This window comes from Felis catus, chromosome E1 (genome assembly GCF_018350175.1).
Source record: "Felis catus isolate Fca126 chromosome E1, F.catus_Fca126_mat1.0, whole genome shotgun sequence".
Lineage (NCBI taxonomy): Eukaryota > Metazoa > Chordata > Mammalia > Carnivora > Felidae > Felis > Felis catus.
This window is the reverse complement of record NC_058381.1, coordinates 39177696-39200204: the sequence shown is the minus strand read 5'-3', so window position 1 is coordinate 39200204 and position 22509 is coordinate 39177696. Positions and strand designations below refer to the sequence as shown.

Below are 22509 nucleotides of genomic sequence, written 5' to 3'. Positions count from 1 at the left end.
CAGTGGTTAGGCAGAGGGAGAAGGGGAGGGCAGATCTTGGAAAGTTAGTACTTCACAGTTTTAAAGAGAAAACTGAGGAGAAAATGGCTGGGGAGGAGGGCTAGGGGGTGCAGGGACATGGAGAGAGAGTGGGAGCCCCTTCTGAGCCGCTCCCCTCTCCCAGGACCCACCCCCCTCCAGCTCTGGATCCAGCTCCCCCCAATACACAGCACAGATTCCTTCAGTATAAATGTGCTTAAAATGAAAATTCTTATTAAAAAAATCAAAACCAAAAAAAAATTAAAATAAAAACAAAACCAGCGAGAATTAATACCTGGGGGTTGGTATGGCAGGGTATGTACAGGGGGAACCCCCCACCCCTGGCCCACCCCCTCTGTCACCAACCTAGGCAGGGGGGGGTTCCCGACCGGGGGGCAATGGCTTGCGGGTTCTGAGTATGGGGGAGCCAGGTCCTGGCGTTTGCTGGTGATGAAGATGTGGCAAGGGGGGCAGAGGGCTGTCTTGATGAACACCAGGCCCCCAGGCTCCATCCTGAGGCCCAGGACCAGGGGTCCTCACTCAGTTCATGACCTTGCCCCTGACATCAGCCCAGGCTGCAGGAGCAGGCAGTCCATCTGCACCTGGGCCTCCATCTGAAGAGTCGCCGCCTCCTCCCTCCTGTCCCCCAGGAAAGGGAGGACAGGTGGGGGGCAGGGCTGGTGGGGGTCGCATGGTTGGTAGAAAGGCAGAGAAAAGCCAGGGCGTGGGGTGAGGGCTGTGTCCACGGGGCACGGGCGGTCACGGGGAGTGGGCGGCCGGGCTGCTTCTGTTTGAGCTGGGGCTGAGGCTGGGGCTACAGCTGCCGGGGGCGGGGGCCAGGCCGCCCCCATCCCGCCCCCCGCCCCCTGGCTGTCCGCTCAGAGTGTCCAGGCCCTCGGAGTTCTCTAGCATTTCCTGGATGAGAGGTGGCATGGAGCCCGGGATCTCCATCTTCAGCGTGATCACCCGCTCAGCCCCTGCAGGAAAGGAGGAGCAGAGGTCAGCACCCCAGCCCCCGGCCCCCAGCCCCACAAAGCTCCAGGAGGGAGGGCGCAGGGGTGGGAGGACTGGTACTACCAGTATCAGCATCCAGTGTGGACCGAACTCAGGGCTCAGCTCTTTGACATAAGCCAGCTCTCCTAAGCCCCCGGGTCTAGGGGCAGCAGTATTTCCAAACTCAAGCTCCAGGGTCAGACTGCCTGGGGTGGACACTGGGCCCCTTCCTAGGTGCTGTGTGTTACGAATTCTCCTACTGACACCTCAAAACAACTCTGTAAACACCATCATTAATTATCCCCAGGGAAACTGAGGCTCAGAGCTGTTAAGTGACCTGCTCAAGAACACACACCCACAGGGTCTAGAGGCAGAGCCATGCCCTCAAGCACCACGCAGAGGTGACGCTGCCACCTTAGAGCTCACAGGCAGGTCACCTGGGCACGGTGAAGTCCAGGTGAGTGGAGTGGGGCATCGTCCTGGGCACAAAGACGTGGCGTGTTGGCTCACACGTGGGGGGCCGGACTCTGGGCATGGGCCAGGTGTCGGGGTCCAGCCCTGGCAGACACACAGGGCATCCTTCCAGGTGCGGGAGCCTCACCCTTAGCACTGATGCTTCGCAGGTCCGTGATCTTCATCAGCATCTTGGGGAACATGTGGGGGCGGCTGGGCCTCCGTTTCCGCACATAGACCTTCAGCGCCTCCAGCAGCGGCTCCTGAAGCATGTCCACCCTGTCTGGCTGCTCCAGGTCCTGCCGGTCTGAAGAAGCAGATGCCCCCTGAGCAGCTGCCCCGGAGAAGCAAGGAACACAGCCGCGCTCCCAGCCTTGGCCACGGGAGGGCGCGCTTGTCCAGGCCACAGGCTAAGCGTCTCTGCTCCTGGGACCTTCCCCTACAAGGGCAGTGGCTGGAGCCTGTGCGGCTGTGAGAAAGGCTCCAAGAGGCTCTTAAATGCGAGGAGAACTGGGGTGGGGCTTGTCCAGGGCCCCCTCCGACAGCCCAATTTATAGGGATGTGTCCCCTGAACACGGGCGGTGCCGTCCTCAGGCAGAGGGAGGATGCCCAGGTAGGTCTCACTCCCACCCATCATTGTGGACACCAGCACAGTATGTCAAAACTCTTAACAATAAAATAATAACACCAGCCAACATTTACTGGGCCTTACTGTAGTCACACTGCGCCTTATTTATTACTCTCTTAATCCCCCCATCAACTTTATGAGGTGGAGACCATTACTGCCCCATTTTAAAGAAACGGGGGCTCAGTGAAGTTCAGCAACTGCTCAAGGTCACAAGCCGGCCAGGATTTGAACCTGGGTGGTCTGACCTTCCAAGCCTTCACTCTTTAAGCCCCCTAAGAGTGGGAACCAGAGTTCAGGTCTCCACTGCCACTCCCTTGCTTATGTGACCGCAGACCAAATCCTGCCCCTTTGGGTTCTCAGTCTGCCCCTCTGAGAGGGACCTGACAGAGGCCAAGGCCCCTTTCTGATCTGGCCCTGGGCTTCTCCCTGGGAAGAGACTCCGGGGGCTGCCCCACCACCCACCCTGGGCCTGACCCCCGCAGTCCCAGGCCCCCTGCCCACCTCCACAGATAAGACAGATGGCACTGAGAAGACCAGTCTCAGCATCATCCATCTCCAGGGGCAGCAGCTGGTTGGCAAATGCGAAGACCAGATCCGTGAGGGGGCCGAAGCCGGCATTGTGCATCTGGGTCCGGTTCAGGGTCAGCCCATCTGAGAAGGTCATTGTGTCCTGCTCGGGCGTGTACCGCGTGCAGATCCGCAGGATCTGGGTACAGAGGATGCACAGGTTCAGGGACTTGACCCATCCTTCCAGCACTTCCAGTACCAGCATCCCCCACAGGACCACCTGGCAGGTGGCCAACCTGTCGGACAGAACCTTCTAGAATCTTCTGCAATGATGGAAATGGCCTAGGTCTGCACTGTGCAAGTAGTAGCCACCAGCTACAATGTAGCCATTGGGCACTTGAAATGTGGTGAGACTGAAGAACTGAACGAAGTTTAATTTTAATTAAATTTAAAGAGCCACACACAGCAAGCAGCTACTGTAACAGACAGTGCAGATCTAGATCAGCTGATCTCCATCCACAAGAGAATTTAGAGGGAAACTAGAATTTTCAGGAGGCAAGGACCATAGCAGGTTTATGTCTAGAGATCCTGGGACTGGGTACACAACAGAATTCCATAAATGTGTATCAGCTCCAACCATTCCAAACCCCGATCCAGATTTGAAACTCTTAAATCTGGGGCACGGGGACAGGAGACTACCCAGAGATGCCATACTCTGCTCCTCCTGCCCTACCCCCACCAGGAAGCTGTAAGCCTTGTCACCTCCCAGGTTCCCCTACCCTGGAAGTGGCCAAGAGGGGACAGGTGAGCAGAGCCCATCAGGGATGACAAGGAGGAGAATTCTTTCAGCCTTGGCTTGGCAGTCCCCATCACACACATCCTGCCTCCAGCCTAGTCACCCTCTGCCCCACCAAATGCCCTGTAGTCTCCTGAACCCAGCTGGTCTCACACCCTCTTGGGCCTTTCATACCCTGCTCCTAAGTTAGGGCCCTCTCACATGCCCCTTCTACACAACCCCAAGATGCCCCCTCCTCTGGACGCCTTCCCTGGGGCCCAGCAGCCCTGACTCTCTCTCCCAAAAGGGAAGGGACAGCCCTCCCCCATCTCCAGCCAGCACTCAGCACGGTTTTATAACCTCTGTTTACATATCTGCTGCCTCCACCCACAGAAGGTTCTCAAGAGAGGGGCTGGTGTTGTGTTCACCTCTGTTCCTGAAACCCAGCTCAAGGCCTGGCCACACAGGGTCCTACGTGAAACTTTATTAGACTGAAGACATGGGCAGATGGGTGGTGGGGTGAAAGGTTCAGTGGAAAGATCAGGTGGGCGTGGATGGATGTGTGTCTAGGTGAATCGGTGAAGCATGGCACATCCAGATGCTGAGTGGCTAAGTGGACAGGTGGACACATGGGGGAAAGGAAGGGTGGACACCGGGTGGTGGGCATTTGGATAGATGGATTCCAGATGTGTGTTTGGGAGGGTGGTTATTTGAGTGGCAGGACCTTCTCCAAGGATTCGGGGGCAGTGCCCGGGTGGGCAGGGTGCAGACCCTCACCAGGATGTCCAGGCAGGCAGCCTTGAGGAGGGTGATCTGGTCGGCAATGGTGAGGGTGGTAAAGCCGGGCAGTTGCTTGGCGAACTCCACAGTCTTAATGATGCACTTGGTAGAGAGTTCACTGAACTTGTCCCAGAGGTCAATGTCCAGAGAGACACGTTGCTCTGAGCTGTTGTTCTGGGAGGGACGGGGGACAGTGAGGGCCTTCTCCTCATGTACCCCTTCTCAGCCTGGCTCCACTGCCCCCACAGGCCTGCCCTCCACCCACTTCACTTCCTGAGAGCCCCGGAATCAGGAGGCAGCAGGAGGAAGGAGAAGAGGGGAAGGGAGGACATGGAGGCCCGGGCAGGGGTGAGGAGGGGCGAGATGGGCCCCATGGCACTGGGTGCACCCCACCCTGCCAGGCCGGGGGAAACCATACCGTAGTGTATTTGCCCAGCTGGCAGAGGGCGGGGAAGGTCTCCTGGTGCGCTTTGCGCACCTTCTCGATGAGCTCCCCAACCTCGGGCGTCAGCGTGTAGCTCTCCGAGCACTCAGGCTTGGGCGCCTCCTTCTTCTTCTTGTTTCTGTCGTTCCTCACAGCTGTGGAGGGCAGAGGCCGGGGTTACAGCAGGTGCGGGTAGTGGCCCATTCCTGCCTGAGCTCCTCCCACCAGACAGAACCACTGGCTGCCAAGGAAGTCACCCAGCCAGGCCCGGCGCAGGCGCACAGGAGCGCACTCACGGGAGTGCACGTGTGAATGCGCACATACGAGTGCACAGGCAGGTAAGGTGTCAGCACACGGCCCACCCCTCCACACCCACCTGACCCACACGCCAAGTCCTGCCCCAGCACGTGACCACAGCGCACACACCCCTTGGCCAGCCTGTGTCCCCTGTACTCCTACACAGCCACACCAGCCCACACTCCAAGTGTGCAGGTGTCCAGGGCTGAAAGCAAGTGTGCAGAGGGTCCCAGCTCCGTGCTCTGCCTCCCCCGCCCCCTACTCCCTCTGCTTCCAGGAAGGACTGGTTCCTGCCTCCACGGGCCCCCGGCCCCCCTGCCAGCAGTCTCCCTGGGGGTCCCAGGGACTGGCTCCGAGAGCAGCTCCCCAGCCTGAAAGTGGGGGCCCGGCGGGAGAATCTCTCGGCCCATTAGCCGGGGGAGCTGACAAATCACCAGGGGCGCTGAGCCGCACACACCACTCGGCTTTAAAGAAGCGATGGGGTCGTTACCAGCCGATTATCCCAGACACACAATCACTCACAGGGCCAGTGGTGGCGCGGCTGCTGACGCTGGAGGAAGAGAGGGGGGTGGGGGTTGGGGGCCCAGGGAGGGGGCAGCGGGTGGGGGTGGGGGGAGCTGGCATAATTTGGAGATCACTCATGTCGATTCTGCAAATTCAATAAAGTGCAAGGGAGAGGAGGGAAGAGGGAGAGGGAGAGTGGGGGGGGATAATTTGGGAAGAGAAAATTGCAGCTGTGACAAGACGTTTATCATTCGGAAGCTTTAATTCTATTGAAATGGCAGCTGCTCAGCTCCGGGGCACAGAGCAGCCGGAGAGGAGAAGGAGGGAGGGAAAGGGGGAGTTGGTGATGGGAGGGAGAGGGGGTCCCCACCCTGGTCCTTCTGCGCTGAAAAGCTCTGGGAGTGGAAGGCGGCAGAAGCAGTGGGAGGTGGCGGCGCTGGGCCCTGAAGGGAAGGGTCCCGGGCTGTCACCCACTCTACAGCGTAAAGCCACCGCTTCCTGGGTGCCAGACCACGCGTCCCTTGCCTCCCAAGGCAGGAGGTGGCAGGCTGCTGCAGGGTCCCTCTGCTCCTCTCTGGGGCTCCTTGTGTCCCCCCCCACATTCCCTCCCCACTTCCCTCTTCCACTGCCCTCCCCACAAAGGGCTAGGGGGTCCCGCAGCCCCCCTCCCCCACCCCATCCCCCAAGGCTCTGGCTCCATGGCAACGGCCACGCAGACAAGGAGGCGTCTGTCAGCGTCATTTATCTCTGACATCATCAATCACCGGTCACCACGGCAACACCCATGATTCAACACAAGAGGGTCTCCCTGTCCAGCCCTCCCTCCTTCCCTCCCTCCATCAGGCCTCAGCTGAGCCCAAACTGGAAACCCCCATTCCTCTGGGACCTGAGAAGTCCCAGTTCTCTCTTCCAACTCTAGGTCCCAGGCTTCACCAGACAATGGCTTTTAAATCCCTGTGCCAGCCACACACACCCCCAACAACACACAAATACCAGCCAGCACCCCTCTGTGCAAGCCCTCCCCTAAGGTGCACAATCCAGAGGGCCTCAGGTGTGCCTGAGCCCCGCCCCAAAGCGCAGCGGGGCCTGGAAGCAGACACACATGCACGCGTGTGCGAGCACACACAGCCAACTGCATGCAAACGGAATGGCTGCCCACACACAGACACACAGCGGGCTAGAGGTGCAGACAGATGGACAGGTCCTCGCAGCTGTACACAAACCGTCCTCAACCATGAGCCCGCACACTGCACCACGGGCACACGCGCTCTGGTCCACACACACATTATCCACCCGCCCCGACTCCCATGGCCTTTTAGGAGCATGTCGGGCCCTGCCTAATGCAGAGCCGGCTCCTGGCACTGTGGCACTCACACTCCTTGGACATGCCCACTTCAAAGCACTTCTGCAGCCGGCAGTACTGGCAGCGGTTCCGGGTCACCTTGTTGATAATGCAGTTCTTGTCCCGGTGACACGTGTACACCATGTTCTTCTGGATGCTGCGTCGGAAGAAGCCCTGGGTATGGAGGAAAAGGAGTCAGGTCAGCCGCACCCACGGTGGGAGCGTGGCGGGCCTGCAGCCTCGGCCTGGAGGGTGGAGAGCCACGCCGCTGCTGCCCTAAGCCCGACGAGGTGAAGAAAATAGTCCCACAAAGACACCCCCAGAAGAATCCCAGTGCCCGCCTTAACGCTGCAGGTGGGCAGCGGTCTTCCCACAACCCATACCCACATGCCTGGCTTTCTCCCTCCCAGGGAGAAGGATCTCAGGGCTGCTAGTGAGTCAAGAAAAGGGGCAGAGGGGACTAGATGGAAGAGAAGCAGAGCTCTGGAATCCACAGCCCCAGGCTCAGAGCACAGGAGAAAGAGGCCATAGAGGGACATACGCAGGCTAGCCAGAGAGGTGGAGATGCACACGTGATCGGGAGTAAGGCAGCGAGACACATGGTCACCGACCAGGCAGATGTCCATGGTCACAGGCAGACCTGGGCTGGTCAGAGGCTGCACACACAGGCTGACCAGAGACAAGCACCCAGGGACAAACTAGGAACAACCAGACAGGACAGGCGGACACACACATCCGAAGCCTTGTGCTCTGCCCTTGTCTTCGCCCCGCCCCTGGGGATAGCCACTCCACGCCGAGGGGCAGCCTCAAGCCGTGCAGCTTCTGAGCCCCAATCTCTGGGGAAGGAACCAATACAGAGGCTCAGGCACAAGGGAGAGGGGAAGAAGCCACACCCACAGCTGCTGGGAAGGTGGCAGCCTCATCTGCACTCTGGAGCCTACCGTGGGCATGGGGAAATCCAGTCAGAGCCCGGGGGAGCCCACAGCCTGGGCACCCAAGGCAGGGCGCCTGCTCTTACCTGCCTCCCGCCAGGCTGCCATGGTGAGGTTCAGGCAGGGCCACTGGGGGCAGGCCTCCTGGGTTTCTAGCCAAGACCCAGTTGGCAGCCAGCTCACTATGGCAACCTGGGTGGCAGCAAAGGGAGTGCACACCCTGGCAGCTAGAGGATGGAGACAAGGAGAGGGGCTCAGGCAGAGGGGAGACCTCTGGTTTGGGGGTTCCTCATCATCTACAGGAAGGTTCTAATGCAGTCTCCCTCTCCTCCAAGGATCTGCCACCTTCTGCACAGAAGGAAGCAAGGGCAGCAGTTTCAGAGACATCCCCCACCCCCAGCATACTCCAGGACGAGGCAGTGGGGACATCCCATTTATCTAATCAGGACTGTCCTTCCCAGTGACCCCCTCAACTCACCTTGCAGCCCTCACAGGCGCTGACCCCATAGTGGTAGCCTGAGGATTTGTCTTGACAGACAAAGCAAGGCTTGTAGATGCGGGGGAGGGGGGGTGGCGAGGGAGGACTGGGCACTATCTCTTCGGAACTGCTGCTCTGGGTCTCAATGGCTAGAGAGAGAAGAGGGGAGGAGCAGTTAGAGACCCAGGTCACCATCCCTAATACCGTACCCACCCTGCCTCTCCCAGCCCTCACCACTGCTCCCTGGGCTCTCACTCTAAGGCAGGGACAGTCTCAGGAAAACTGGGACTTCACAGCCAGACGTGGAGAATGAGGCTGCCAATGAAGCTTCCAGCACCCCATCACTCCTGCCTACTCCCCCAGCACCCCGCCTTTCAAAACCAGAAAGATCAGAGGATAAACCATCAGATTTGTATGTAGACATAGCCACACTTGGGGGTTGGGGACAGGAGTCAGCCTGGCTCTCAAGCCCTGGCCCCATCTCCCCCAAGTTAGGAAGGAGTTAAGGCCTGATGAGGAGGGAAGGAAGAGGACACAAGCTGGGGGCAGAGGAAACTGGGGTCAACAGGATATTCAAAGCGGCCACTCCCCCACCCCCTCTGCTTCCGTTCCCCCCTCTCCACCCCTCAGCCAGCAGCCACAGCCCCTCCTCCACCTAAACAATCCCCTGGCCAGGGACCCAAGGCAGGGTGTGGAAAGAAGATTTGCCAATGTTGGAGCAGAGCAGGTGGGGATTCCCCTGAGATAAGCAGGGGGACCCCCGGAGGCAGGGAGAAGACTCCCTCTGGACCCCGGAAGCCCACTGCTCTAGGTGCCCCCTATCTAGGGGGGAAGCAGCATGACAAAAGGGGATCTGTTCTTATCAATGCTCTGTCTGTCTGCCCTCAATACTATGTCCGGGTTACTACCCTCCTCCTCTCCGGTTATTCAGCCCCAAGAGGGCAGCCGGGGGGGGGGGGGTGACCCAGCCAACAGGGGCAGCCCCCACTACCAAATCCTCCCCAGTGCCTGGCCCCCTGCCCATCACCCCAGGCAGAACAGAGCTGGGTTAGGTGGGGGCTGTCTGTGCCCAAAGCCTGGGCAGCTGGGGGTGTATCATGCTGGATGAGAACTGTGACCCGAGGCAATCCCAGATTCCCAAGGTGCCACCCGGCATCCCCCAGAGGCCTTTGCCACATCTACTTGTCCAGGGCCAAGGAGGGGCAAGGATGCCTCCCTGAGCAGGTAGATCCCGGCCTCCTCCCACACCCCAGAATCCTACATAGTCTCCTCCCAAACTCCAGCATGCAAGGTTCTGGAATTCAAAGGAGCTCAGGGCAGCTCCTGACCCAAGCACCTTATGGCCATGAATCACATGACCCCAAAGTCCAGACACAGAGAAAAGCAGTAGCCGGACACTGGGGGCTGGCTGCGTACGACCACCGCCCCCACCTTACCTGCAGACACACCAGGGACTGCCAGGCGGCTGATGACAGGGAACCAGGCCAACAACCTTGGCAGGGCTTTCCTGGCTCTTTGCAGGGCCTGGGCACCACTTCCCTGGTCAGCCTGGTTGACCACCACTGCCATGGTCCCGTGCCCCGTCCCTGCCCAGAGACCAGCCTGCAGCAAAGGAATAGTGGATGCCCATACCCCCACCAGTCCACAGCCTGTTCACTGACCTCCCCTGGCTCTCTGCTTCTCACCCCAACACTGAGCTGCCCTGGCCTGGTTTTCCCCCCACCTCACCCTCTCAGAGGCCAGACAAGCAAATCAGACAGGCGAGAGGCCTGAGAACAGCTGCTGGGGGGGGGTGGGGTTGGGGGGCCTGGGTGAGGCCAGGAGGCAGAGGGGTGAGTGACAAAGAAGCTCTTTGTTGTGCTAACTTTTTCCAAGACGTAAAAGGAGTAACAATAGACAATCCAGACTGGTTGTGTGGGGGGGGGGGGGTGTCAAGGACAAGGGGGTGTGTGGGGGGGACCATGGCCTAGAATCCCAGCTTGCTTTCCAATAAGCAGAGGATGAAGGCACCAACCTCCCCTCCCCTCCGCATCCACCCTTTGCCCTGGCCCACCTCCCCAAAGCCCCACCTCTAAAATGGGCCAGACAGGAGGAGAAGAAAGGACAGATGGAGCTTTGGGGTACAGAGTGGGGCAGAGGGAAGGGAGGGCATAGGGAGACACACAGGATGCCGTGATGAGGGACAGACAGCTCTAAGGCCAGGGACTGACTAAAGGGGCAAAGGCCCATAGAAATTCGGAGCTAAGGCAAAGTCCAGAGGGTGTTTACAGAACTTAAAAGCATGTGCTTTTTAAAATCGTTTTTTTGGCAGGATGGGAGAGGTGAGCCTTGGTGGGAGCTACAGTCTGGGCTGGGTGAGGCCTCCCTGCAGCCCACCCCACTGTGGCTGGCTGCCTCTGAGGCTCTAGCGTGCTCTGCACCCCCACCCCCTGCACATCCCCACCTGTCACCCAGGTAACACTTTGGAGGTTTTGCACCATGCCCTTTGAACCCAGAGCCCTGGCCCAGTCTCCACCTCCCGGCCTCTGGCCAACAGCCTAGAGAAGCTGGGCCCGGCGGGTGGGGGCGGCACTCTGGGACCCTCCTGGCGTCTGCAAGAGTTAGGAGTCAGCCTTACGTCTGCACACTGGACCTTTGGGGGAAGGACCGCCAGGGCCTGGCCCCTCCCTGCTCACCTCCCTCCCAAGAGGCCCCAGCCCACAAATCTCTCCTCTTCCTGAAGGAGAAGCCTGCAGGAGCACCACACCTTCTCGGCTCCAAGTCCCCGAGGGGGAGCGCCCCCTCGGAGGGCTGGAACCGGCCCAGGAAGCCAGGCGTCCCCTCCCGCCAGAACTGCCAGGTGCCCCTCCCCCACCCTTGGCGGGCAGGGGCCAGGAGGCAGAGGCACAGCGCTCCGGATTCCCCACGCCCCAGAGCCGTTCGCAGGCTCGCACAAGGGGCTGGTTTCCTGGAGGAGATCAGCAGGAAATCAGCCGGGCCCCTGGCCAGCGGCTCCCCTCCCAATCCAGCTGGCGCCCGCTCCTCCGCAGCTCCCCTCGCTGCCCCTGGGGAGGGCTGGGGAGGGGGCACAGGGCCCCCCTGTACTGCCCCCTCCTCCCTCCCCGCGGGGGAGGGTGGGGTGGCTCTGGGCGTAGGGCGGAAGGAGGCCCCTAGCCCAGCACCCCGATAAGCATCTCTCCCCCTCCCCCCACCACGGGCATCCACGTGCTTCACATTCTTGGACGTCTGGGAGCGGGCGGAGGCGTGAGCGGTGAGATTGGTGGGGGACAGATGGGGAGCCGCATCCCTCGTACCCCTTGTCCTCCAGTGCCCCTCCCCCCAGTAGGGTCTCTGGGGATGGAGGCGAGGTCCCCACGGGGCCCTGCGGGATTGAAAGATCTCCTTCCACAGCCAGGCTGCCCTCTTCCCACCTTGCGTGCAGGTAGCAGGAGGCAGTGAGCAGGCTGGAGGGCTCTTGTCACCATAGGACCTCCACACACACCAAGGGATTCCTCCCAAGACAGTGGTGTGACCCCATGTACGGCAGGGTCAAGTCACCACCGGAAGCCTTCAGGTCTTTCCTGCGCCTCAGAACAACTCCCAGCCCACAGCTTTGGGGCTGAGCCCACTGGTACCCCCACTGAGGACGCATACACACGCCTACAAAGGGACCTTGGGAACAGGGAAACCCAGATCTCTAGCTCTACCTAACCCAACAGGGTGTGGGAAACAGCTCTCCACTTCCCTATCCCGAGCCTCACCAAACTCAAGGCCTGTTGGGACCCCATGCTCCTCCTCCCCAACCAGTTTGGGGCCAGGGAGAGCTGAGCTGCTCCCGTGGGGTAAAGGAAGAGATGGGGTTGGAGCCCAAGGTCTCTGATCCCAGCTTCCCCCTAGTCTTCTGGCACAGGTGGCCAAGGTGGTGGAGGGGGTGACCATAGCAGCCGTGCCCCAATTATCCCACTGCGGAGGAACACCTTCCTCCAGCTGTGAAAAGTGGGGAAAAGGGTCTTAGTGTGGCACCTCTTACCAATCCCCTTTGGCCAAAGTCGGCCCACTCACACACCCCCTCCCTCCCAGGGTAGGCAGCCTGCAGCCTCCCAGCCACTCAGCCCCAGAGGCAAAGGTCAAGGGGCAGGACAATAGGAAAAGCTGCAGGCGAGGTGGCTCTGGGAGGGGTACAGGTGGGGTGTCTCTTCACTTCAGGTCTCTCTTCCTAGAGCAAAGGGGCTGGGGGCTGCCCTTCAACCTTCTCCAATCTGCTGGGCCCCTAGAGACCCACTCCACCCCTCCTCCCAGGCAGGCAGCAGGGAGGCAGCCAGTCGGGAGGGTGGGAGAAGCTCCGGGGAAGAGTTGAGCCCCGAGCTGGGAAAGGGAAGAAACCCGAGCCAGGTAACAATAGCCCTCTAGCGCCGGCTCCCTCCCGCCCAGGTACACTACCTCACAGCTGGGTAGGAACACGCCCAGGTGTGCACCCCAGGCGCTAGCTCTCGAGGGTGCACAGAGCCCCTCCCTTCCAGAAGAGCCCGAACCCAGACGGAGGACAGCGGGAAGGTGAGCTGGCTGCAGGGCTCCAGGGTTCAGCACCCCTCTTAGGGTCAGCCCAGTTCCCTGCTCCTATCCCTAAGCGAAAACAGGGTAACAAAAGGACACAGCTGGGTTGGCAGGGAATGCATCCCTCATTTCCAGAGCAGCCCCAGACCCACAAAAAACAAACTCATTCCCAGAAAACAAACCAGCTTAGGATTAGTAGGGAGGGATTCTTTCCACCAGAGCAGCCTCTCCCTGCCATTCCTGAGACAGAAACCTCAAAGATGCCAGCCAAGTGTCCAGGGACAGGACAACCCTCATATGGACAGGTGCCCTCCCCAGTGTAAAGAGTTGGTTAGGATGGCAGACGGGTGTCAGTGAAGTTGCCCCTTCCTGCCACACCCCACTGCCAACACCAAAGACACTAAGCGCTCCCCGGACAGGGACTCTAATGACACAAGGGCAAGGGCTGGGGGCAGCAGCTGTTGCACAGGAGGGGGCTCTCCCCCAGGCTTTGACGGGTGGGACCTGGGAAGGAGGCCCCTCCTCCTGGAGCAGATAAGCCCACAGATAGGACCTTTACCCCACCCTCCAGGGTGGGAGAAAGGACCACTCTGCCGTGAAGCTACTGGATTCCTAGCAAGAAGATACAAAGTGGAGGCAAAGGGCTTCACTTCCCCCTGCAAGAAGTAGCAGAACAGATGAACGAATGCTTCCCGAAGGGAGGAACCTCTAAAGTTCCTCAGCCCTAATGTAACAGAAAGAGCACCCAGGGGTTACTTGGGAGGGTCCAATTGTCCAGCAAGGGCACCCGAGTTTCAGCAGTAGAGACGGGAAAGTAGAGACAAGACCCCCACCGCGCCCCAGGCCCGCATCCCCAGTGGGAGTGGAAGCTCCACCACCCACCCCCAGCCCCAGCTCCTACAATAGGAGAGGGGAGGCCGGTACCTACAGTGGTTTGAGCCATTCCAAAGCGGAGTCCGGAGCGGGGTGGAGTAGGGACCAGGGGCGGGGAGCCCTTTCTCCGGGAGCAAACAGGCCCGGTTCTGGTTATAAAAATCCACCACCAGGAAGGGATTGGGGGTGGGGGTGAGCCCCCCCACTTCCACACTCTCGTACATCTTCCCCGCGAAGACAAGAGGTCCGGGCGGGGAAGTCCTGCGCGCCGCCTCTCTCACTCAGCCGGCGGCGCCATCCTCGGAGAGCAGCTGGGGGCGAGGGGCACGTCCCCCTCGCCCCGACTGGCGACCCGGGCCGGGGGCCGCCCGTCGCCCTTAGTCCTGCGCCTAAGTCGGCTGGCGGCTCCACCAGTCCCAGGTGAACAGCGGGGAAGTTGTGTGCGGGGGCCGAGGGGGGTGTCCCTTGGCTCCCCCCGGGAACGCCCGGCGGAGGCCCGGGAACTCAGCGGCTCCACCTCGAGGGGGCTCCCGTCTCGAGTCGCATGCTGTCCTAGGCAGAGTCCCGCGGCTCCCCAAGTGCGCCGGCCGGGGGCGGGATCGGCGCGGGTTACGGAGGGTGGGGGCGGGGGGACGCCGGGCACTTCCTCCTCCCTCCTCCCCGGGGCTCCCGGGGCTTCTCCGGGACGAGGATTCCGGGTGGGGGTGGGGACCCCGCGCGGCTCCGCCTCCGCCAGGCCCGGGGCCGCCGGCCGACGCTCGGTCTCGGAGGTGCTCGCCGCTGCCCCCAGCCAGGAGCCTGCGCGCCCCCTCCCCGGCGGTCCCACCCCCTTTCCTCCGCCCCGTCCCGTCCAGGCACCGCCCCTGACTTAACCCTTGCCCGGCGGGTCCGGCGGGCGAAGCGCAGGGAATTGACAGGGAGAGGCGGGCTGTGGCGGGCGAGTGGGGGGAGCCTGGGAAGGGGGAGGAGAGAAGCGGGGACGGAATGGGGAAAGGCTACAGAGGAGTACGCGGAGGACGGACGGAGGCAGGGTACGCGGAGAGGTGGGGGCTGGCGCTGAGGCAGGAACGGAAGAGGGGCGGGAGTCTACCCCATCCCAGTTCCGGCTCCCGGCCTCCCAGTGATTCGGTCAGTCCCCGGCCCGGCGCTGGAAGGGGAAAGGTGACGGGGCGGGGAGGAGGGGGTGGTCCCGGTGTCCTCCCCCTAACACACCCCCCACCCAGCCCGGGCCTCATTTGCCTAATGTAATGCGGCTGAACTCTCGCTGAACTCGCCTGGCGGCGCCTCACCTCCGGGTGACCCACCCACCGCTGCCCGTGACATCACCCGCTTGCCAGCCCGCTCGCGGGGCTCGCCCACCGGCCCCCGGCCCCCTCAGGCCAGGCCAGCGTCCCTGGAGCCTCAGAGAGTGGCCGCAGGAGGCGAGGGACCAGGGCGCGCGTGGCCAAGTGTTAGCGCCACGAATGCAACGTGCAGCGTGTGCCCAGTGTCCCGGGTGTGACATTGTGCAGCTCAGGCGTAGTGTCGGGATGAGACACCGGCTTGTGTCATTGTCTGTGACATCATGTGTGACTCCGGCCGCCCGCCCGCCGGAACCCGACGCGGCAGCGCGTCTGCTTTGGCATAAACGCTTGCAGAAGGGGCTCTCCTCCCCACGCTCTGCGTGCTTCCGGCGAGCAAAGCCCCGCCCAAGGTGTCTCCCAGCGGCGGAACCAGGATTGGCCCCCCACCGCGCAATCCAGCTCCGGAGAGATAAGAGGAGGGGCTGGTGCCTTCCAGCTGACCACTTCCTCCCGGAAGCCCTCGAGATGCCAGTTTCAGTGGAAGAAAGGTCTAGGTTGGGTAGGTACGTGAAGGAGGGAGATGCCCCTAGAGGAGAGGGTATCCTGTTAACTCCCACTAACCCTGCAGCAGAACTCCCTCATTCTAAAAAAGGATGGGAACTGACATGCTTCCCAAGGACATTCTTCTAGAAGTCAGGTTCTTAATCTGGTCATTAAATCCTCACAGCAACTCCAAGAGATAAGGGGGCATTATTCCTATTTTACATATAAAGAAACTGAGGTCTCAGCAAGGCTAGGTGGGTTGTCCCAAGTTCACACTGCTAATAAAGCTAGAGTATTTGAACTTTCTGGTGCCAAAGCCCATATTCCCATCATGCCAGGCTGATTCAAGAAAAGGTATTTTCTGAGCACCTCCTATATAGATACTCTGGTGAGTCTGTTCTAGCAGACCTTAAGGAGCAACAGCCATTAAGCAAATAATTATATATATATATATATATATATATATATATATATATGTAATTGCACACAGATAATTGGTATTTGGAAACAACTATAGTATGCTTTGAAGGAGAATTAATACTGTAGGTACCTAATTTAGGTTGAAGAGTCAGGGAGGACCTCAAGGCAGAGACCTAAAGAAAGTAGAAGTTTGTAAGTTAGTCAGGCAAAGAGTAGGAAGGAATGCGGTCCCAGTAAAGGAAGGAGCTTGTGCAAAGGTCCTGGGGTTAGAGATGTTGGTGAGTTCATTCAAGGTACTGACAGAGGACTAGGGTAGAGGCAGCGTAAAATTCAAGAGGAAAACAGCCACAAGACCAGGCTGGAGAGGTGGGCGGAGGCCAGACCAGGTGGGCCTGTTGGCTTCAGTATGACTTTTGGATTTTATCTTAAATGCCAGGAGAAGCCACAGAAAGCTTCCCAAACAGAGGAGAAGCAAGATCTGATTTACAATGTTGTAAGATCTTTCTAGCAGCTGTGTGAAGAATGGACTGTAGGGGGGCAAGAGAGACCGGTTAGTAGCTGCTACAACAGTCCAGGCAGCATAAAAGGACAGGGGGAGGGTAGCCAAGAGCACTCTGGTGTGTGGCTTTGCAACAGCAAAGTTCCCAAGACTGCGAAGTACAGACATCTACTGGTCTGGCAGACAGGTGGCTGTGGGCTCCAAAGTGAGGTCCCACCTAAGTGAAGTCTGGGCTGCAGGTGGAATGCTGGGGTCTGGGGCACATATGCAAGCCTTGGCAGTGGTTGAGTGACGGGGAAGAGGGCAGACTGCTTCCACAGCCTTTGGGATCTTTCCTCCCAAACGAGATAGCTCCTGGGCATCAGTTATGTGCTAGGCTCTGTGTTCACTGCTGCGAGCTACTAAGGGATCTGAGACTGTCTCTGCCATCAAAGACCTGGTAACTGGGAAAAGATCTCCCAAATGATTACAGCTCACGGCAGGAACTAGGCAGGAAGAAGTCACTTCGTGGTAGAAGGATGAGTGTTACAAGAGAAAAAAAAATGACACACAGGTTTCAAAGGTGGGAGAGTGTAGTATGGAATGGGAAACATCTGTGAAGGTTTCTAGGAAGAGGATGTGAGGGTTTCTGGATTCAGGATGTTCCTTAAAGGATGGTAGGATTTCTGGAGCTGGAGAAAGGGAAAAGTCCAGGTGAGATACCTGTTCTGGGCAGCAGCAAGGTCATGAGGCATGTCAGAGAAGAACACAGTTTCCTGAGGCACAGGGAGAAGAGGGAAAAAGGAAGGTTCTGGTGGCCAAGGGAGGGCTCCAGCCACAGCTACCTGCAGGCCTGAGGTCCAGGCCTCCTCTGCCGCTTCTCTGTGACATTCCCCACAGCTCCTCCAGGATTGTGTGTTTAGCAGGCCCTCAGCAGGTATGGGCTGAACTGAACTAGCCCCCACTTGTTCCAGGCCCCCTCCTGTCCCCAACCCCACCTGGAGGGGATCACAAACAGAAAATCATGAGGCCTGGACCCAGACATGGGGTCCCAGTATAGGGTGGTCATCCCCCAAGACGAGGGCCCAACTCCACCCACCTCATCATCACTGCCCTTGCAAGATACTTGAAGCTCACCCAGGCTCAACAGTCAGCAGGTCACTGTGGCCTCATAGCAACTCACCCAGCCAGGAACGCATTAAGGGTCTTGCTTTGAAGAGGATACAGACTCAGAGAGAGGATAGGTGACCTGCCCTAGGCTGCATAGGAAGAGCAGTCTTTTTTAAGATTTCTGCCCATGGTGCCTTGGTCTGTGGGCTGCTTGAGGTTCTCAGTAACCCAGAAGTCAAAATGGGGAGGGGAGAGCCTCTATATCTGATCTAGCCAGGGCTGATCTAACCAGTCTACCCTGGGACACTCAGCTCCACTGGCTGTGCCTGACTCCATAGAGGAGGAGGAGGAGGAGGAGGAGGAGGAGGAGGAGGAGGAGGAGGCGGCGGCGGCCACGTGGGCACTGCCTCAAAGTGATCTGGAGAAGGGAAACACTTCCTCTTTCTACAGATGCTACCCCCTAAAGGGTAGTCATAGCCTGCACTGGCACATCCCTGTGGGCACATGGCCCTTGGCATGGGGTGGACCCAATGTCTCAGGTCCTGCCAGCCCAAGAGGAAGACAGGCTTCCTTCCCTGAGTCCTGCCTGAGGGAGCTCATGCATTATCACTGCTACCAGATAAAAGGTGAGGGGCCCCATTTTCATTCAAAATCCCATCCAACAATCTTTGGCTGACTCTGCATTTTGGACCTCTGGAAAGGCACTGCTAGCAATACCCTCTCTCCCTGGGCTGTCTCTCTTATTGTCCAGGGAAAGAGTGGACGGAAGGGAGGGTGGGAGGAAGAGACTAAAGGAAGGGAGTGGCAGAAGAAAGGAAGAGGGGCTCACTCCCTCCTTGGTCTCCCCAGTCTCCAGGCACACACACTAGGAATATGTGGACGGAAAGGAAAAGTCTGGAGCCAGTCTTTTGGGGTTCCCATCTCTAGCTTCTCTACTGATTGCTTCCAACTTCCCTGCCCCCACCCCACAAATTGAAACAAAATAAGAATAACAACTGTGGCTTTTACACTCTGTTCCTACAATGTCTGTCTGGAGGGGGACGGGAGGATTGCCTACTGAGCTCTGCAAACTCCCGTGGGCTGCAGCGGGCAGATTCGGGGGTGGGGATGGGTGTGAACAGATTGTATCCACAGTTTCCAGGACAGGATGGAGATCTGGCCCAGGCCTCTTAGGGCTCTTTGCCTCCAGCCTTCAGGATCCAAAACACAGAAGAGGGGGTGTGGCTTGGCTGCCTTCCCTGACGCCCCCTACTGGGGGAAAGCAGGAGGTTCCTGGGCAGAAGCGGGACTCAGCCATAGGAGAGGAGGTTTCATCATTGGCCCTGACAGACCCCTCCCCCCCAAAGGCTCCCCCAACCCAGGAGTGCCCACCACCATACCCTCCTGCAGCTGCCTATCTGGATGGTGGAAAATAGGTCAGCTTTACCGCTCACTTAACCCAATCACTTAACCTCCACCCACACCAGTTCCTCAAATACAAATGGGGATAATAACCCTCTCCCAGCACCATAGAGATAATCTGGGGCACATAGTACGTGCTCCACGCATGTCAGCATCTAGTTCTCTCCAACTCCTCCACCTAGAAGGGACCTGGGTCCCCTTTTCACCGTGGTAACGGTACCACGCAGGAGACAGCAAGGATGCAGACGCCAGGATGCCACAAGCAGACGCAGAGCTGAGAACATTACGTCGGTGATCTTGCCTAATCTCAGCCTTTGAGGGAGGTTCTGGTAATATCCCTGTTTTACAGACCAGGAAACGTGCTCAGAGAGGTTATCACATGTAGTTAAGTGGCAAAGCCAGAACTCAGGCTCCACTACAGCAGGTAGCCCACACGGGTTCCTACAGTGAGCAACAACACGGGCAGGTTGGTGTTCCCCACTCCCCACACCACCACCCCCAGCCTAAACTGGCGATAAGAAGAGACCCTGACCTCCCGAGACACACAGCACAATCCGCAGTCCTCTCCTTTAAACACTCTATGCCCTAAGTCACCGCCTCCTCCAGCACGCATACAGACTGACCACCCCCCCCCCCCAGCTCTGGATTTGATTCTCCCAAGACACGCTCAGCTCTGACCTTCTCACCCCATACACACAAGCCATTAACCCCCTTCCCAACACACACTCAGCCTTGACACCCCCACCCCTAAAACACACACAACCCTGACCCTTCCCACAATGCACACAATCTCAACCCTCCATAGTAAATACCAGTCCTCAGAGATCAAGCCCCAGGGGCTCTGGGGAGGTGGGGAGGGAATCCTGTCCCATCTCTGGGGCCTCTTACTCTGACTCCCTGACTGGAGTAAGAGAAATACCCCTTCCCCAACAGTGACCCAGACCTGTCATTCCACAGGCCACTGGGTCTCTGAAGGATACACCCAAGACACCCAAGGTCCGGCCTCCACATGACATGGGAAGAGGGATGGGAAAGGGAGGGGCACTATGCAAACACCTTTGTTGGTGGGAAATGGGAGTAAAGAGCCTCCCATTTGAGGCTTCCTACAAAAAAAGGTGACCACTGCTCTCTGCAGGAATGGGGGCCACCAATGTCTACCTCTCCTAGGAACTGCCTGACCCCTGGCACCAGCCTCAGGGCAGGGAGAGCAGAGAAATGAGGCTGCCTCCATCTCTAACACATATGAATTTTGATCTGTCATGCTTCACTACCCAGGGCTGAGGAGCTTGGGTCACCAGGCCACCCAGCCCTGCACAGAAGGAGGGGAGATGCCTGGCTCCCTGAAGCCCATGGCTACACCCCTGGTCCCAGAGTAGGAGAATGGCAGGGAGAAGCTCAGAAGCTGGGGGTCTAGGTAGGAAGAGAAGTTGTTGTTTACTAGGAAGAGGGGAAGGGTAGGGAAACCCACAGTCTCACAGAGGGAGGGGGCAGGAAAGGAGCATTGCCTAACCTGGGTGGGGAAAGCCAGAGAAGGCTCCACTTGCCCAAAATGTGGGCACCCCACCCTGGGGGGGGAGAATGTTACCAGGGTGGGAAGTGGGGGACCCGGAAGCCCTCCCCACCCACCTCTAAGAAAGGGGAAGAAGCTTGCAACATTCAGAGGACATAGCATTTGCTCTTTGCTCGTCTGACACAGGATGGGCAAGAACCCAGTCCACCTCCAACTCTGAGCAGTGTCTGGGGCTTTGTTCCCATCACCTGGGGAAGGACAAGTTATCCACAGGTACCAGGTTGCAAGCCCCCCACGTCTCCCTCCCTAAAAATCCCACCCTGGCAGGAAGGAGACACTCCAGTTACTCCAGCCAAGAATACGAATTCCAGTGTCTGTAGACAAAAGGAACCACAGACGTGCCCACAACCCCAATTCCATTCCCCAGCAACCCTGAACCCAGAGACTGGCCTCCCTGGCCACCTAGCATGGACTGGAAGACTAGGCCAAACTCGGAGTTCCCCCAACTCCGGGTCACTGTGCCACCCGCCACTGCCGTATGAGGACAGAAGAGAGGGAGGAAACAGAAGGTAGAGAATGAATGGCATTGCAGTGGAAAACTGAGGAGTATCTGCCTGCCCTCTGGTCCCAGGCCAGAAAGAGGGGGAGCCTGTAGGAACAGACACGGAGCCCCTGCTCCAGCAGCCGGTGGGGCCTGGGAGGGAGGGGCCGTGGCGGAGCCAGAGGAGGAGGTCCAGGAAGCGGTGGTGGCGGTGGGCAGACGGCCAGTGCGGGCAGCGAGGCGCCCGGCCAGGGCCTGCCCCAGGGACAAAGAGACTCCCTGGCTCCGGCGAGAGTGTGCTGCCCCCACACTGAGAAGGGGGCACTGACCCAGCCCAGCCGGGCGCACAGGGCAGTGGTGCCAGGCAGCCTGCCAGGGGCTGTGGGAGGGGCAGTGGGTGCCCGGGGCAGGGTGTTCAGTCCCCGCCCACCAGGAGAGGTGGGACACGTTTCCCAGGTCAGCAGCTGACCGACCAGCCAACCGTCCATGGCCCATTCTGCTGCTTCCAACCCCTCCCGCCCCAGGCCAGGCCCCTGCTCCCTCCTCCCCGAGCCCTGGCCTGGTGCCCAGCTGGGCCCTGGGGGCCAGAGTTACTGTAAGCGGCCTGGCAGGCCCGAGGCCTGGACTCCGCCAGCTGGCCATAGCTGCTGCCACCTCCCACTACCTGGCTCGGCCAGCCGGGGAAGGGTACCGAGACCCCTGTCCAGCCAACAGGCGACCCCCGTGGCAGAGGGTGGAGTCACAGAGAAAACACAGGCCCTGCCAAGACCATGCATGCGTGCACAGCCAGAGTCCAGGCTGGGCGCCCCCTCCTGGGACACTGGCCCTGGCCACCAGGCAACCGTGGGCGGAGCTGGCAGGGAGGGGAGAGGTGGGGGGGCTGTTCAGCCTCCAGGGCAGTCTGCGCCCTCAAGCTCTTTCCTCAGAGGGGTGGGACGGAGGTGGGGTGCCACTCTCAGGAGAGTTGCCATTTCCACCAAATGTCAAGAGGTGTGTTTACCCGCCTCCGGCCTCTGTGTCCAGTCCTCGGAGCTATTTATAAGGCCCTCAAGAGCACAGCACAGGAGAGGGCGCCAGGAGCCCCGGGGAACGGCAAGGTTGCATCTCTCCCTCAGCCGCCCCCAACATCAAACAACCACTGTTACCAGCCTGGAGCCACCCCCCCCACCCCCGCCACACACACACACACACACACACACACACAACGATGGTCCCCCTCATCTAGAGAAGACGCACAGAACAGATGTGCCTGGAGGCCAAGCCCTGAGGCCTGCCGATCTCCACAGCCCCCTCCCACCAAGCCTCCCACCACCCCACTTACTGGCTGGGGATGGTGTGCTATAGCCGCTGACTGGAAGCTGGTGCTGGAGAGTGGTCAGGGCGCCTGGCGGAGAAAGTCCACCCAGCATTGGCGGGAAGAAGAAGGCGTAGGGGGGCACCGGGTACCCATTGAGGTGCCCTCCCCCAGGTGTTGGGCAGGAGCTGCTGTTGCTGGCCATGCCAAGCAGCCACAGTCAGAAGGGTAGGCAGACAGTCTGGCAGGAGGCTCTGACGGGCTTCAGGCTGCCCCTCCTCGGGGCATGGGGCCTGGGCCCAGAGGGGGTCTGGGTGGTCAGCCCACCCCCCCCTTCTGTCCTGGAGCTTCTGTCCAAGGCCAACAGGCTAATCTCAGCCTCCTGGATCCCC

The 22509-nt window shown here is 59.5% G+C and overlaps 1 protein-coding gene and 1 long non-coding RNA gene across 8 annotated transcripts; one reads left to right on the top strand and one right to left on the bottom strand.

The window, feature by feature from the left end:
* Window positions 1–230: 230 nt before the first annotated feature.
* Window positions 231–22363, bottom strand: RARA (retinoic acid receptor alpha). 7 transcript variants are annotated; one of them, XM_019817836.3, is made up of 8 exons: window positions 22145–22363; window positions 8132–8280; window positions 6754–6895; window positions 4573–4733; window positions 4152–4328; window positions 2594–2798; window positions 1613–1771; window positions 231–995 (listed from the first exon to the last, which is right to left on the bottom strand). In XM_019817836.3, the coding sequence occupies exons 1-8, from the start codon at window positions 22320–22322 to the stop codon at window positions 778–780; spliced, it is 1389 nt and encodes a 462-aa protein (XP_019673395.1). In that variant the 5' UTR covers window positions 22323–22363; the 3' UTR covers window positions 231–777. The 7 variants fall into 7 exon arrangements, with proteins under 7 accessions (XP_019673395.1, XP_003996878.1, XP_019673397.1 ...); XM_003996829.6 differs by lacking the exon at window positions 22145–22363 and adding an exon at window positions 13593–14163; XM_019817838.3 differs by lacking the exon at window positions 22145–22363 and adding an exon at window positions 13589–13737.
* Window positions 14179–18378, top strand: LOC123381852. The gene is made up of 2 exons (XR_006589330.1): window positions 14179–15383; window positions 17822–18378. It is a non-coding gene; the product is annotated as an uncharacterized LOC123381852 (long non-coding RNA).
* Window positions 22364–22509: the final 146 nt, after the last annotated feature.